Source organism: Notamacropus eugenii, chromosome 6 (assembly GCF_028372415.1).
Source record: "Notamacropus eugenii isolate mMacEug1 chromosome 6, mMacEug1.pri_v2, whole genome shotgun sequence".
Lineage (NCBI taxonomy): Eukaryota > Metazoa > Chordata > Mammalia > Diprotodontia > Macropodidae > Notamacropus > Notamacropus eugenii.
In genome coordinates, this window is record NC_092877.1 from 344,814,575 (window position 1) to 344,831,747 (window position 17,173).

A 17,173-nucleotide genomic window follows, 5' to 3' on the forward strand; every position below is an offset into this window, starting at 1 on the left:
TGACCCAGGATGAGGCAATTGAGGTTAAGTGACTTGCCCAAGGTCACAAAGTTGGTGAGTGTCAAGTGCCTGAGGTGACATTTGAACTCAGATCCTCCTGACTCGTGCAGTGGTGCTCTATCCACTGCACCACCTAGCTGCCCAGTTATACTTAGTATAAAACAGAGCCAATGCCCTTCTTTTTCATTAAAAAAATGGGAGAAAAATAACTCTAATTCATTTCAAAAAATGGCTTCTTTTTAAATATTCTTGGTTTTGTATTTTGATAAATAGTAATATTATATATCATTAGTTTGGTAAATAATAATATAAAATTTAGATTCCATGTTGCTATGATGGTCTAAACCTTCGAGCACTGTTTTTTCTACGTCATCTTTCCTCACATAAGCAAGTCTCTTGTGCTTCTCCCATAACAAATGTGCGTGCTTACAGTTAGTATTATCAATAATGAATAGTAATAGCAATAGTGATATTATCTACATTTGCATGATATTTTTCACATTAAATCCCACAGGCAGACAATGGCTTGTTCTGAAAATTAATCAACCCCCTTCCATATTGTACATGGGAGATTGGTTTTATTTGTGTATATTTTATGTTAATCTTATTTGATAAAATATAAGTTTCTTAAGGGCAAGAGTGTTTTAAATGTTTTACTTTGAGCATGATAATGCAATTACAAAGAGAAACTTTCAAGTACAGATCTTTGGTATCATTTATCAGGAACAAGAATAAATTCTCAGTCCTTCCCTTGCCATTACTTTTCTTCCTTTAAAAATCTGTTTCTTACTGAATCTTATTTTGAAAGAAATGGTGCCATAGTAGATAGGAGTCAGGAAAACCTGACCATGGAGTTGGAATCAGCAGACTGGGTTTAATCTTGTTTGTACGAAGCTATTTGCATGTTGTCTCCATCATTAGATGGTAAGCTTCTTGAGAGCAGGGGATTTTTTTTTCCTTTCTTTGTACAATCTCCCTGTGCTTAGTGCAGTGTCTGACATGTTGAGTCACTCTGTTGTGTCCAACCCTTTGTGACCCCCATAGATCATAGCACTCTGTCCATGAGATTTTCTTGGCAAAGATACTGAAGTGGATTAAGACAAATAGAAGTTAAGTGACTTGCCTAGGGTCACAGAGCTAATAAGTGTCTGAGGCCAGATTTGAACACAGGTCTTCCTGACTTCAAGCCCAGCTCTCTATCCACTGATCCATCTAATTGCCCCACGTGACACATAATAGGCACTTAATAAATGCTTATTTACTGGCTGAGTGACTGACTGTGACTATAAAGCACGTAACTAATCAAGGCCTCAGTTTTCTCATCATTAAAATGAGAACATTAATATTTGTACTCCCTGCCATATGGATTTGTAAAGTAAGTGCTTTGTGAGCTTTGAGGCATTATACAAATTGATATTAGCGTGCAGCACACAGACACAGTGATCCCAGAGCAGCTCAGTCTGAGAGGAGGTTCAGGGTGAATGGATGTATCGGAGGGGAGGGTGGAGAGACAGGGATCAGCCCAGAGCAGTGTCAGTGGCTTCTGTTCTCCACACGTTGGTTCTTGACACCATTGTCTTCTCAGACCTGGTTCAGATGAGCATTGCTGTTACTGAGATCTGCTATGGGAGAAAGAGCACTGAGAGTCCCTTTCCCAATGTTACACTTACTGCGAATGACAATTGAGTGAATCCGCCCAACTGGGCAGTGTTTTTAGATACCAGAATGACCCTGAGGTCAGATGAGAAGGTTTCATCCCTCCTTTGTTACCTCCTGTTGGTCTTCTTGGTTCCCAGCGGTCAACTTCCCTTTCCTATCCTCCTCTAGAGCTTCCCCTTCTGCCTGCTCCATTATTAACCGACTTGCTTTCATTGTAAACCTTTTTCCATTTTTTCCATCTTGCATTCACTAAGGCCTGACTCCCTCCTGATGACAGCTCCCTTGGCCACCCTCTCCAGCACTAGTCACACTCTGTAAATGTATGCCTATGACTCACTGGTTCTCATGGGAGAATTGGAATCCTTATCCCTCCCCATCGCCATTTTCAGACTTTCCTTCTACCACCATCACCTTTCTTCCTTAGAGGTTCATTCAGTCCACGTTGCTCACCCAGTAAAACTTGTAGGGGCGATTGTCTAGAGACCTCTGGGACGCTCCTCCCTCCCTTAGTGAGTTCAGTGCCTGGCAGTCTCACTCTGCTCCTCAGCTTCTGTTCTCATGCCAGGGAACTTTGACACACACATGATGCTCCCTCAGATACCTCAACCTCCCAGTTTCTCCTTTTACTTATTTCCCTCCAAACCTGCTCTTTGTCCTCACTGTCACCTCTGATCCCTTAACCCCTCAGTTGTTTCTCAAGTCATCAGTTCTGCACTGTCTACACTCCACTCCCTTCCCAGACTTGATCCTTTGGTGAAGTAATTCTACACTGTCTTCTTGTGATTTCTCTGCCCCTTTATTCTGTAGAAGATTTTCCCCTTGCAAACCGCAACCTTCAATTATCCCCACCACTCCCTGCCTTCACTCCTACTTAAGTGCTGCTAAATAATGGAGAAAATCATGAAACTTCTGATTGGGTCCACTACTAATTTGTGATACAGAATTTCAACTGGGACCTCACTGCAGAAAGGCAATCCTTTTACACCTCCCTAATTTACTATCTCACTAACCACATCAGCTTTCCCAAACCTTTTCATCCCTTCTCAAACTTCTCATGGCTCCCCACCCCCTTAGTTGAGGGGTTGCCCCATAGTTCGCTGAAAAAATTGAGGCCATTCCTTAAGGGCTTCTTCTGTTCCCTCTTCATCTCACCTCACTCCAGATGCTTTTCACCACTTTTTCTTTCATCCTTGTCTCATGATGAAGTGGCCCTTTGCAAACTCCTCTGCATGTACAGGTGGTCCCATTCCATCTCATCTTCTCCAGCAGATTGCCCTTCTCACTGATTCTACATCTCTGTCTACTGTCTTTCTAACTACCCTATTGCTGTAGAGGGCATCATTGTCCTCTCAGTCCCCTTGGCTCCCAGCCTGAGCTTCATCCTCATCTCCTCTCTCTGTCTCTCTCTCTCTCTCTCTCTCTCTCTCTCTCTCTCTCTCTCTCTGTCTGTCTCTCTGTCTCTCTGTCTCTCTCTTCCCCCTTCCCCCCCCCCCAGGTCTCAGTGCCTATGTCCTATCAGTTGCTGAGTGCTATGGTTGGTACAGCTCTTGTATGCACCCCTTTCTCTCCTCTGGCACTGCCACCAGCCTGGTGCATACTCTCATTGCCTTGGACCCAGACTGTTGCAGTAGTTGGTTGCTTGGTCGTCTGCTTCATCTTCTCCCAGTTGAGTCCATATTTCATTCAGCTGTCAAACTGCCCTTCCCAAAGCACCAATCTGATACTGTCATTCTCTTCGATCAACTCTGTTGGCTTCATGATGTGTCTGTGATCAAACATCACATCTGTTCAGCTTTTAAAGCCCTTTGTAACCCAGCCCCTTCCTCAACAGTCGTCTTGGACTTTACACAACCCTTGTGGACTCTGGGATCTAGTGACTGGCTATTCTCCAGACCATGGAGCTCTCCCCCCTCAATTCTGCCTCCTGGTTTCCCTGGCTTTCTTCAAATCTAAAGTCTCACCTTCTGTAACGTCTTTTCTCATTCCCCTTAATGGGACTGACTTCCCTCTTTTGATTATTTCCAGTTTATCCAGTATATATCTTGTTTGTTTATTGTTTTTTGCATGTTGGCTCCCCCATTGGACTGTAAGCTCTTTGAGAGCAGATATTATCTTTCGCCTTTTTAATTCTCAGCCCTTTGCGCAGTGTCTAGCACATAGGAGGCAGTCAACAAAAGCTTAGTTAACTGACTGACTCTGATGTGTTTTGTGGGACCAGGGCACACCTCTTTAATAAAAGCATGCCAATTTTTTGTTCCCAGTGCTTTGTGTATAGGAGAACACATGATAATTGCTTGTTGATTGGCTTGTCACTTATAGCTCATTACCATTTGAGATACTTGTCAGGCAGGTGAACTTTAGAAAGTAGTCTTTGACTTTTCCATTATGATTTTTATTCACTCCTAAAACCAAGTCACTATTCCTCTACTTGCCTTCAAGATGATTTAAATTTGTTTCTTACTGATTCCCTTCTAGCAGTACTATTTCAGTGTTGAATACTTTAGCTAAAAGATTTTTTTCTCCTCATTTACCACTTTGATTACATTTCTTTTTAAAAGACTAAGATATTAAATGGGTTGGTGTGTAATATATAACTATTCCAGTAGTAGCTATCTAAGTTAAATTTCATAATGAATGCAGAGTTGCATATGCATATTTAAAGAGATTAATATGGGGAAAAAAATTTCTTTTTGACAGTTATCCTCAGCAGTATTGTCTGTCACTAAGCGCAAGGCAAGCACAGGCTTGGAGGATGAGTGAGCTGGAGCAGTTACGGCAGGAAGCAGAGCAGCTTCGGGGGCAGATCAAGGTAAGACCTGACGCTTGTCTTGTCTTGTCACAACTTTAGTTCTGCTTACCACATTTCCATTAAAAAAGAGCATAGTGCCAGTCATCATACAGCAGTTTAGCCAGTTAAGTTCCCTTAGGACAGTTCCAGGCACAGAGTGTGCCTCTTATCAGGCAGTTGACTAGGCAATGCCACAGTGACTAGAGCGGAGACAAAGCTCACCTCAGACACCTCCTAATGTGTGGCCTGAGCAAGTCATCTGACCTCTGTCTGCCTTAATTTCCTCATTTATAAAATGGGTATTATAGTAGCACCTGCCCACCCTCCATTTACTCTCTCTATACATTGTGTATATACCTTGTTATTTCCATCTTGTCTCCTCATTGGGATGTAAGCTACTTGAAGGCAAGAGTTGGGTTTTTTTGCCTTTATTTGAATCCCTAACACTTACCCCAGTTCTTGGCACACAATAGGGGCTTAATAAGTGCTTGTTGACTGACTAACTTCTCTGGGTTTGAAGCCCAACAAAAATCCTGAAACAAACCTGTTAAAATGTAATTTTAACATTTTAGGAAACGCTTTCACATTCATCATCTTAACATAAGCCTCAAAGGACACACTCAAGTAGGCACACAAGTGATTGCTAAGAGTTAGGGAATGATCTTGGAGAAGAGTGGTCATCATCTGAAGTCACTAATTAGCTTTCACCTGAGAAAGAAATACATTACTATTAACTGAGATTGCTGTGGTGCCTTTGGAAGCCTGGGATATGTATAAGGGACACTGAATTCTCCTATCCATCAGAATGCTACACACCTTCCCATTCTGGAAGAACAGAGAACCTTCTTCTCTACCCGCTGCTGGTAGCTTAGCCTGCCATTTCATGACTGAGTTAGTAGAGGTTCATTCCATTAACTCAAAATCAACACAGTAAAATCCTAGTCAGGGAGCTCTCCAGCAGCTGGCAGAATTCCCTTGACTATCAACAACACTTCTGACATACTGTTCTATTCTTTTTTGAAATGGGATGCCTGACATTGTCCATTTATATTGAGGAAAGAAGATACCAGGGGAAAAAACATCCATTTAGAGCCTTCTCTAAAAATTTTGGAGAGTTTTCCTCTACACAAAATCAGGTACCCTCACCAGAGGTCAAGTTCAGAAAGCTCTTGACTGACTTTTCTGCTTCTTCAGTACTTACTGAAGTAGTAAAAGAAACTTTGGGATTTTAGTTGATTATAAATTCTCATTAGTCAGCATTTTATTTTGACTTCCAGAAAAGTCAGTGTCATCTTGTACTTCCTACCAGAAGCACTGGGTCTTGAATACTGGTCAAACTACATTTGAAATGTTGTCTTCAACCCTGAGACTTCTGTGTGAGCCCTTCACAAACTGGCTGTAGCCCGTCTTTTCAGCCTTATTATACATTATTTCCCTTCATGCACTCTGTGTTTCAGGCAGTCTGACCTTCCTGTAAAACACTTAGGGCTTTCCATTTCCTGTTTTCATACCTCCAGTCATTGGCCAGTCCCCCATGCCTGACATACACTCTTTCCTTATCTCTACCCCTTAGAATCCCTAGTCTCCTTCAAAGTTTAGCTAAAAAAAGGCCTTTCTGAATCTCCTCAGGTGTTCATACTTCTCCCTCAAAATTGCCTTGTATTTATTCTGTAAATACTACATGTTATTTCCCCAGATTGAATTTAGCTCCTTAGCACAGGGGCTGTTGTCATTTTTCTCTGTGTCACTAGTGCCTAACGTTGTAGTGCAGAAGGGAACTAGACATAATTTCATTGACCTCCACTAGTGCAGCCACTCTGTCACTCATTGTCTTTGAGAGCTTCCTGGAGCTCTGGAAAGTTAAGTCACTGCCATGGTAATGAGGCCAGTATGGGGCCCACAGGGAATTTGAACTAGAGTCTTCCTGACTCTGAAGCCAGCTGTCTGTCCATTGTGCCATGCTGCTTCTCACTTTAAACATAGTAGATACTTAATAATGTTTGATATATTGGATCCTGCATTTTTAGAAGAGTATTAGCAAACTCACCTGTCCAATGATGCGTAGGTAAGATAATACAAAGACACAAAACTGTGTCATGAGGAACAGTCAAAGAAATGAGGGGTAGTAAATATGGAGAACATATTTTGTCCTCAGATATTTGAAGATTTTTTTTTTAAATAACCGATAAAATAGATAAACCATTACCTGATTTTTTTTTAAAGGAGAAAGAGGAAAACCAAATTAAAAGTATTAAGAATGAAAAAGATAATTTATAACAAATGAAGAAGAAATAAAGGATGTTATTAGAAACTATTTTGTCATATCATATACCAATTAAACTGACAGCTAGGAAATGGATGAATGTTTACAAAAAAATATAAAATATCCAGGTTAACAGAACAAGAAATAAGGAATGTAAATAGCCCCAGTGTCAGAAAACGTTTGAAATAAACTACCAAAGGAAAAATCCTTGGGTCCAGATGCAATAACAAACGAATTCTATCAAATGTTCAAAGAACAAGTAATTCTAGTGTTTTACAAACGGTTTGCAAATAGGGTCTTGATACGTAAACCAAGGAGAATCAAACCAGAGAAAGGATACTATAGACCAACATCCTCAATAAGCATTGATGCAAAAATTTTAAGTAAAATATTGTCAAAAGCAGCATATCACAAAGATTAAACTATGATCAGATAGGATTTATGCCAGAGATATAGGGTTGGTATAAAATTGTTGTCCAGCCGTATCCAAATCTTTGTGACCCCGTTTGGGGTTTTCTTAGTAGTTGTTTGCCATTTCCTTCTCCAGCTCATTTTACTGATGAGAAAACTGGGGCAGACAAGATCTTGCTCAGAGTCACATAAGCTTGTTGGGGGCCATATTTGAACTGAAGAAAATGAATCTGTCTTACCATAGATCCAATGCTCTAGCCACGGCACCACTTAATTTGCATAAAATTAGGAAATCTGTAAACATAATTTACATTAACACCTAGAACAACCAAAATCATATGATTATATCAGTAAACACAGAAAAGGCTTTTGGCGAAGCACAACACCCATTTCAGCTTAAAATGATCACTTTTTTCATATGATAGGGTATAGAGAACTAAAAATAATTGAGATAAGTAATAACTTTAGTGAAGTTTAGGCCCTAAAATATATCTAAATAATAATGAAATTCATCTTGAAGAATAAAAGGTCAAGAATCTCAGAGGAGAAAATGACAGAGAAAGTGGGAAGGAAGGGAGCTCCTCACAGTAGCAGCTCTGAAAGCTATATGACCGAGCAGTAATCATCAGAACTGACTACCAGTTAAAAAGTAGAGAAGCTGAAAGATGGAACAGAATAGATACACAGCACACTGAAGGAAATGAACCAAGTGGTGGCCTATACATGAAGACTGCAGCTGCAGGGACTAGTTCTTACTAGGGGACAAAAACTGCAGGAAACGCTGGACAGCAGTGTGGCAGAACTAGGATTAGACCAAGACCTCATCACATATGCCAGGAGAATCTCGAAATGGATACATATCCTGGATAAAAAAAAAGTTATGTCACAGAAGAAAAAAGGAAGAAATTATCTTTCTGTTCTGTTCTGAGGATATTTCATGACCAAAGGATAGAGAAGACAAAACAGACAGTTTTGTTTACATAAAATTAAAAAGGTTTTGCACAGGTTAGCTACAATCCAGTATAGCTAACATTAGAAGGAAAGCACTTTACTGGGGAAAAAATCTTTTAGGAAGTTTAAGAGCCTTCCCTTGCACAGTCCTCCTTCACTCAAATCAAGGTCAACTGCAAGTCATATCATCATTTCCCTGATGTCATGATCCTCTTCAAAAACGGACAAATACAACCTGTGGGTAGTCTGAGCTGCCTGAATGAGGACCCAGCCAGTTGTATAACTCAGCTCCTCCTCTCCCTCTCCTACTCTCCAAAGGAAGATAAATTGTGATGGCCCGAAGCTGCCCAGTTAACTTGAGGTTTACTGGCAAAATTCCTTCTTTCCTCCCTTCATTCTTTCCCTCCTTTGTTCTTTTTCTTTCTTTCTCTCTCTTTCTCTTTCTTTCTCTTTGTCTCTTTTTTCCTCTCTTTCTTTTTCTTTCTTTCTCCTCAAAAACCAAACCTAAAACCCATTTCACTCTGGAGTTCCTAGATTGAACCACAGTAGGTCCCTACCCAAGCTCCATTTAATGACTGTATTTTGGGCCCTCCTGGCTCAGAATGAATGTCAGTAGTACCTGTTTCTCCTTTGACCAGCAACCCTGAGGGTCTTCCCCTCTCAATTTGTTTTTTTTTTCTAATTAAAGGGCCATCCCTTAACTCACTTATTAAAGAGGCCTATTCACTGAATGAGCTTTTTCTCGCTCAAAGTGAAAACCTGAAAAGGTCTTAGCCTAAAAGGTCCAGGATCTCTCATTGCATCTGAGCCATCACTAGTCATCCTGATGAATATCTGGCCACTGGACCCAGATGACTCTGGAGGAGAAAGTAAGGCTGGTGACCTTGCACAGTCCTCCCTCACTTAAATCAAAGGCAACTGCAAGTCTTGTCATCCTCTCCCTGATGTCATGGGCCTCTTTGAAAATGAAGGACAAACAGAAGTTGACAGATACTCAGAGGATCTAATCTGTCAATACTCATATTTTTTAATGCTCCAAATCACTAATAATTAGAGAAATGCAATTTAAAACAACTCTGGGGTTCTATTTCATAACTCAGGTTAACAAAATTGACAAAAGAAAAAAGTAACATGTTGAAAGGGCTACAAGAAAGCAGTTACTGATGTACTGTTGATTGAACTGTGATAAAGACATTGGTGTGGCCACTGTGGAAGGTAACCTGGCCCTGTGCCCCTACATTTACCAAATTGTACCTGCGTTTTGACTCAGGGATAGCACCATAAGGGCCTGTAATCCGAAATGAACAAAAGAAAAGGCCTTGGTAACAAGCAGGTAAGTAAGTACCGGGATACAAATACAAGCCAAAGGACGGCCCCTGTCTCCAAGGACCTGACAGTCTAATGGAGGAAACAGTATACAAAAGGGAACTGGAGAGTTGGGGGGTGGGGGGGTGGGGAGGTGGGGTATATGAATGTGTGTGTGAGAAAGTGCCCCAAAAGGAAACTTAGCAATAGGAGAGGACTGCAGAGGGATGTTCCAGGGTAAGAAGACCACAGGGGCTGATGGAAGATACAGAGTGAGGCTGTAGCTGAGGCATAGTCTTGAAGACTGAAAAGTCAGAAACACAAGAGGAGAAAGTCCTATTTGTACAAAAATATTTATAGAAGGTTTTTTTGTAGCAGCAAATTACTGGAAACTAAGAGGTACCCATCAGCTGAGGAATGACTGAACAAATTATGGTACATGAATGTAATAAAATACTATCATATTGTAAAGAATGAAGGAGGAGATGGTTTAAGACTTGAATTAATTGATGCAGTATGAAGGGAGCAGAACCAGGAAGTAGGAGAAGCTATTACATGAATGATGTGACATGGGGAAGAGAGGAAAGAGGGAGAGCTTTCTGTAAATGGACTTGGGGTGTGGGTGTACACATTATGAGGCATTTACTTCAGGTTGGGGAAGGGGTATCATGGGAGGCTTGAGGAAAGGAAAAAAATGGTTTGGAATAGTCACTTGTGAGTGGAATAGTGAATTGATTAAGGAGGTGTAAGAAATTTGCTTTGAGGACCCAGTTGAGATTATGTATCATAAATCTGAGTGGACTCAGCCCATTTTTTCCAGCCCCTGTTCAGCATCATGTCACCAGGAAGGAGGTCCCCAGATCTTTCTCAGATGAATAGCTGCCTTGCTTTGCCGCATCCATCTTTTCAAGTCGGTGTTTTTGGAATCCAAATGCAGGATTTTACGTTTTTCTCTGTTACATTCCATCTTACTAAATTTGGCTTGGTGTCCTGACTCTGCCTTCCAATGTGTCACTGTCACTCTTGGGCCGTCTGCACATTTAATAAGTACGCCCTTTCATTGTTTTTGTTTACTTTACTGTGATCATTATATAAATTGCTCTGAATTCATCATATTATTTCTTACGAAACAATAATATTCAGTTCCATTTATTGCCACAACATGTTAAATCATTCCTTAATTAATGGATAACCATTTGTCATTTCCTTGCTGTCAGAAAAAGTGTTGTTATAAAGTGTATTGTGTGTACAATATCACCTAATTAGTGAGAAGTGATAGGATCATAAAATTAGATCTGAAGGCCATCAAGCTCCACTCCCTCATTTTACATGTGAAGAACCTGAGGCAGAGTGACTTGCCCAGGGTCACACAGTCTTGACTCCCAAGTGCAGCACTCGGCTCATTGTGATTGACACTTCCTAGTTGTTTACTGACTTGTCCTTTTAATATGTTACATAGTTTGCTGGGAATTAAAGCCTAGTTCACTGACCCAGACTCTAATCTCTCCCCTTTTTTTTTTTTAACTGGAATGATTGCCTTTCTTCAGACCTCTAGTACTTCTCCTGTTCTCCACTATTTTTTTTTTTTTAGGAAAAAAAAGCTCGATCTTTTATTAACGCTTTGCTTTATGTTACTGTCATTTCCCAATAACTCCTCTTCACTCTATCCCCAGCCCTCCTTTGTAATAAAAAGCCAGGCAAAGCTAGTTTAACACACTGACCGTGCCTGAAAAATGGATGTCTTTTTATTTATTTATTTATTTATCAAGTACTTCTAGTCATCCACCTTTCTGGCCGAGAAGCTGGAAGCAAACGCATCTGTCCTCTCAGGTCACAGCTGCTCACTGCATAGGCCAGAGTTCTGAAGTCTTTCAGTATTGGCTTTGTTTATATTACTGGGATCGTCACATAAATTATTCTGGTGCTCTTTACATTAGTTTGTGCAAGTAACCAGGTTTTTTTCTGAATTCTTCATATTTTCTGTTTCTTAATAGTGAAATAGTGAAATACTTTAACCATTCCCCCAATTAATGCCTACTGACTGTTCTTGAAGTTCTTTGCTACTACAAAAAGTACTGCTGAAAATATTTTTGTCCCAAAATATTTTCTTCCTGCTTTTGAATTTCTTAAAAGTATTACTAGGTCAAAGGATATGTATAACTTACTTTTTTTTGAAGGCAGTCAGGGTTAAGTGATTTGCCCAGGGTCATACAGCTAATAAGTGTCTGAGGTCAAATTTGAGTTCAGGTCCTCCAGACTCCAGGGCCTGTGTTCTGTCCACTGCATCACCTAGCTTCCCTTTAAGTAACTTTTTAAAAACATGATTTCAGGTTGTTTCTAGAGTATTGGGACATGTTGATAGAAGCACCAAAAGTTCATGATTAGTTTATATTTGTCTTCCTATAGCTTCTGCATCATTTATCATTTCATCTTCTGTCTTTTTTGCAAATCCAGTGGATGTGAGGTCATAGAGTTGTAGGATCATAGATTTAGAACTGGAGAGGACCTTAGAGGTGAAATGACTTATATCTGGTCATACCAGTAATAAGAAGCAATCAGAATGTGAACTTAGGTCCTCAGACTTTGAATTAGATCTCTTTTCACTTTGTTATGCTAGAAAAATCTCAGAGTTGTTTTAATGTGCATTTCTTTTATTAATTTGGTATATTCTCTCGTTGGATAACTTGAATTTCTTCTTTTGAAAACTACCTGTGTGTGTGTGTGTATCCTTTGACTATTTACATACTAGGGAATGAGTCTTGTTTATCTTAGATAATAAACTTAGAGATATTTAGTACAGAGATTCACCCTTCTACTCCCAAGTAACCATGTTACTTCTAATTCTGAGCTGCATTAAAAAAAATTTTTTTTATTCTAGCTAGAACATTTCTACCCAGAGCAGAACATAGAAAGAGAATTCTGTATGAAATTGTGAATGTCCTTTTCACACCATCTGATTTAAAAAATATATATATATGTATACATATATAATATAAAATACATCCTTCGTATTACTTTCAGAACTGCCCTTCTTACTCTCCTCTTGTCTATTTCCTTCTCAACTTCCTTCTTCCCTCATCTGTACATTTTAAAAATGTTACAATAGCCCTCTTCTTTTTTTGACATCAAGTAAAACCTGAGGGAGAGATATCCTGGAGTGGGAGTGGGGCAAGGAGACCATGAAAAACAAGCAAAATCAAGTTAAATGAATCCATAGAGTGGTTGTGTCCAAAAAAGTGTCTCTTTGTACCTGGAATCCATCTGGTCTCTGTCAGGAGGTGACAGCAGGTTTCATCCTTGGTCCTCTAGTGACATTGTTGGTTGTCACATGTATCAGAATTCTTGAGTCTTTACTTTTCTTTACAGTGTTGCTCTCCTTGTATAAGTTGTTCTGCTCTTTTCACTGTGAGTCATTTTACGCTGCTCAGAATTCACTATTTCCTTTGCCATTGTACAGTACAGTAATATTCCATTACAGTCCTATACCACACTCTGTGTAGCTATGCCCCAACTGTCTAAGAGGTGATCTAAGGCCCCTGCTTAGAGGCTAGTTCTTGTCTTTTTTCCTTAATCCCTGTTTCAAGATCAGGAGGTTTTTTGGCTTGACTCTTCTCTTCCCTTCCCAGTATCCTCTGTCTTCCCCCTGCCTCCCCACTTTCCCTTGTCTCTTGGTTGTCTTTCATGTATCTCTAAACCAGCTGTGTGGGTTCATTTAGATAGAAGAGAGGTACATCTGATGTCCATTCCCTTTCACCCTTTATGTTTATGTCCTTTTTTTCTAACATGACCTAATTATGAGAAATAGCAAGTTTCACCCCTTTCTTCCTGTTTTGACACTAGTACATTCTTCTTTCTACCTTTCCTTTTTGAAACCCTCAGGAACTGAACCAGTTCATCCCCAGGACCTCTTGTTTTTCTTATTTAGCCCCTCCCCCCATACTCTTTGAAGACATTGAGGTTACAGAGGGACGCTTATTTCGTCTCTCTCCATTAAAATGTTAGTACTACATCATTACGCAGTAACTTCCGGTTGCCTAAATAAATTTACCTGCCTAGGTTTCTTTGGACTTCTGTGTTTGTATTTCAGGAATCCTATTTGTTAGTGATCTTTTTAGAAGAAATACTTGAAAGTCCTCTGTTTCATTAAAGATCAATGCTTTTCCCTCATAGGATTAGACTCAACTTTACAAATCATGTTCTTGGTTGTTGGGAATATTTTGTTGTAAGAACTATTCTGCTAGGTCTTATGTGTTCCAGACTATGTATGGTTCCTTGATATTTGCACTGCTTCTTTCTGAATGTTTGTAATATTTTTTCCTTTGATATGAGAGCTTTGGATTTGAAACTCCTGGAGCTTTTTCTTTTGCAATTCTTTTTCAGGAAATGATAGGTGCATTTATTCTGTTTTTGTTTGCTTGCTTTCTGGTTCTAAGAAGTCCAGGCAGTTTTAATTCACAATATCTTGAAATGCAGTATCCAGGCTTTTTTTTTTTTTTAAGTCATGGTTTTCAGTGAATCCAGTAATTTTTAAATTATCTCTTGAACAATTTTCCAGATCACTTGTTTTTTATATCAGATATCTTACATTTTCTTCTACTTCTTCATTCTTTTTATTTTGTTTTAATATTTTTTTGCTGCCTTGTGGAGTTATTCATTTCTTTTTGGTCGGTTCTAGTTTTTAAGGAGCCCATTTCTTGGGTTTCTCTTTGAAACTACTTATTCTCCTTCCATTTCTGTTCTAGAGTTTTTACTTATTTTTCAAAATCTCTTTCTTCATTTCTTTCGGTATTTATGTAGCTGTTATGGAAAGTTCATTTTTTTCCTTTGAGTCTTTGTTTACAGTTGATATGCAATTAAAGTTGCAACAATTTTTAAAATCTCTTTTGGCACTTTGATTCATTCATCTCTTCAAATTTAGGTGCTGAATTGAAGATCTGTGCTAGTGCAGGCTTTGCATCCTAGTGCGCTTTTGGGTAGGGTTATTGTCCCTGAATGGTCCTGCCCTGGATTCTTATACTGACTTCTCTTTACCAGGATTAGGCTCCCCTGGATCTTTGAGGTTCAGAGAACTAGATTTTCTGGGCTCTTTCTGGACCTTGGAGCCACTGGGCCTAAGGAGCCCTTATCTAAGTGCTGTGGTAGCTGATCTCTGCTCCTGGGGCTTCCAAGATCCCCATATTGGAGATTTCTGATCAGGCTTTGTGATTTATTTGTATGGAACCAAGAGGCTTTACAAATTGTGAAGGCATAAAAGTTATTTTCTTGACTTTTAAAATTATTTTGATGTTTGTAAAGGATATATATGATGACCTTTTTTCTTTGATGTTTGAACTGCTCAACAACCTTAACTGCTTCTAGGAAGAAACGAATAGAAGAGAATACAGTAATTTACATCAAGACTTATCAATAAGAAAAGCCCTGAATACCATGTACTTATCTGGTACCATTCGCCTAAGTTTCAGGAAAAACAAATTAAGAAGAATTTCTTATTTTAGTTCATTGTTAACCAAAAGTACTATAGAAAGTGTTGCAAATTGTAATGCTTTTCAGTAGAATTGACCTTTTCTAAAACAATTAAAAATATGGTCTAAATTAATTTTACATATGTGTTTTTCTCTTTCCTTTAGGATGCTAGGAAAGCATGTGGTGACACAACACTCAGTCAGGTAAAATATCATTTCTTAATATTCCATTAATTATATATGACAGCTTGGCATTGAAAGAAAAAAGTCATCCTCACCTTAAACAGCACATATAAGTCAATTGCGTGCTTGTTAAAGGGCTCGTAGATGCTACACAAAGTTATAGAAAATGTAAATGCAATAAAGGCATATTCTGCCTAAAATCCCTAATTGTTTCTGAGAAGTAGGGTGTGAAATGCATATTATAAGGGGCTCAAACAGATGCTGCTGCTGGGCATAAAATGTGACTGTGAAGTGCAAGGCAGTGTGGTGGAGTGGAAAAAGCTCTAGATATGAAGTCAGATACTAGCAACTAATGAGTAATTTCATCTCTCTGGGCTTCCTTTTATTTATATGTAAAATGAGGTAGTTAGATTAGACTAGGGGTGATTGGCCTGTTAATCAGCCCCTAAGAGATCTATGGATAATTTTCATGGGGTTCATGAATTGGGGTGGGGGGAGCAAAGACAGGTTATATCTTTTCACTAACCTCTAACTAAAATTTAGTATATTTTTCAATTAATGAATGAAGAAGATAACGAAAGATTATTTCCTAGAGGGGTCCAAAAGCTTAACCAGCCTGCCAAAGAGAATCCATGACACAAAAATGGTGAACCCTAGACTAGGTGATTTTTTTTTAAGTTTCTTAAAGCTCTAGTGATATTATAGGATTCTGCCATTCAATTGACATCATAAATGATCAGGCCAGTGGCATCAGAGCAGGGCTTCATTTATCACAGTAAAGTTTGATGGCAATGTATTAATGACGATGGTATGAAATTCAATTTTATGTGAGTAATATTAATGTAGGGTGTGATTATATAGATTTCTCTTCAAGTCATTCTGCATTCCTTTTAGAGACCTGGTGCATAAGATTTCTGGTTTCCTTTGCATAAAGTGTTAAATTTTTAAAAGGACCTCATCTGTAAAATCATGAGGATAGACAGAATGATGAATTTTTAAGGTTTTTTCTAATCCTAAGGTTCTACAATTTTGTTAATATTAAAATATCTTCTTGGTAAGGCAACAAAATATATTCTTTCAGGTCATTTTCTGTCACTTCAGTTTAGTGAAAAAAATTTATGATTGGTTGTTTATTAAGCTGTATAACATTGGCATTATATTTTGAACTATAATTCCATGTGAAACCTCATTTTATCCTGTGATCACCTATGTTTAAATTTTTGTTAATGATTCAAGATTAAGATTTGTGAGTATTAATTTAAGTTAGTATTCTACCAAAACATCATGTTTTTGAGTAGAAACAGTATAATGTAATATTGTACTGGTCATTATTAATTCTGCCAATAACTAGCCCTGGGACCTTGGTTAAGTATTTCTAAAAATGAATGGTCTGGACCAGAAGATCTCAAAGTCAATTCCAGTTTTTAAAAAAATTCTGTGATCTCTTTTCTTATATATGTCTTACATAATCCTTCTCTGAAGAATTATTTTCCATAGAGTCTATCTATACAGTTGTAGAATTAAGGTATTTAAGTATTCCTGATTTAGTGTAAGCTATCCTTTTAAAATATTTGTCATAAAGAACAGCTTGCTGGATGGGGAGAAAACCTTGTTGTTAGCATTTAGAATTACTTTTAAGATAAATAATAATTTTCTTTTTTCTTTCTAAAGATGACAACAAGCCTGGATTCTGTGGGAAGAATCCAGATGCGAACACGGCGTACACTTCGGGGTCACTTAGCTAAGATTTATGCCATGCACTGGGGATATGACTCAAGGTTCGTACATCTGCACTTTTCAGTGTTACCAACAGAGTGAAGTTGGGAGTCATTGTTCTGATTTCATTTTAATAATAAAAATGTGAATATGTTAAAGTAGTATATAGAACAATTGGAAGATAACACATGCAAATTAATTATTGTGCAAATTAATATCCTCTTCACTGAAAATCTTCATTGATGTTCTGAAAAGCTGTGACTAAAATCTAGCAAGCTTAATTCTCAACAAATTACATTAATTTAATCATATCTGTGCACTGGCTGGGTTTTTTTGTTTTCAGAAATTCATAGCTGCCATTACCATAAAATTAAATAAGAATAAAACAAGATATTAATTAGATGTTATTCTTTTTTTGTGGTATGTATATCAGGT

At 38.5% G+C, this 17,173-nt stretch overlaps 1 protein-coding gene across 1 annotated transcript in view; it reads left to right on the forward strand.

Moving 5' to 3' along the window:
- GNB4 (G protein subunit beta 4) overlaps positions 1-17,173 on the forward strand; it is a 53,637-nt gene that overhangs the window by 20,766 nt on the left and 15,698 nt on the right. The window contains exons 2-4 of the mRNA XM_072618422.1: positions 4,357-4,468; positions 15,005-15,043; positions 16,694-16,800. Coding sequence (XP_072474523.1) covers positions 4,412-4,468; positions 15,005-15,043; positions 16,694-16,800 — 203 coding nt within the window. The 5' untranslated portion in view covers positions 4,357-4,411. The remainder of the gene's footprint in view (positions 1-4,356; positions 4,469-15,004; positions 15,044-16,693; positions 16,801-17,173) is intronic.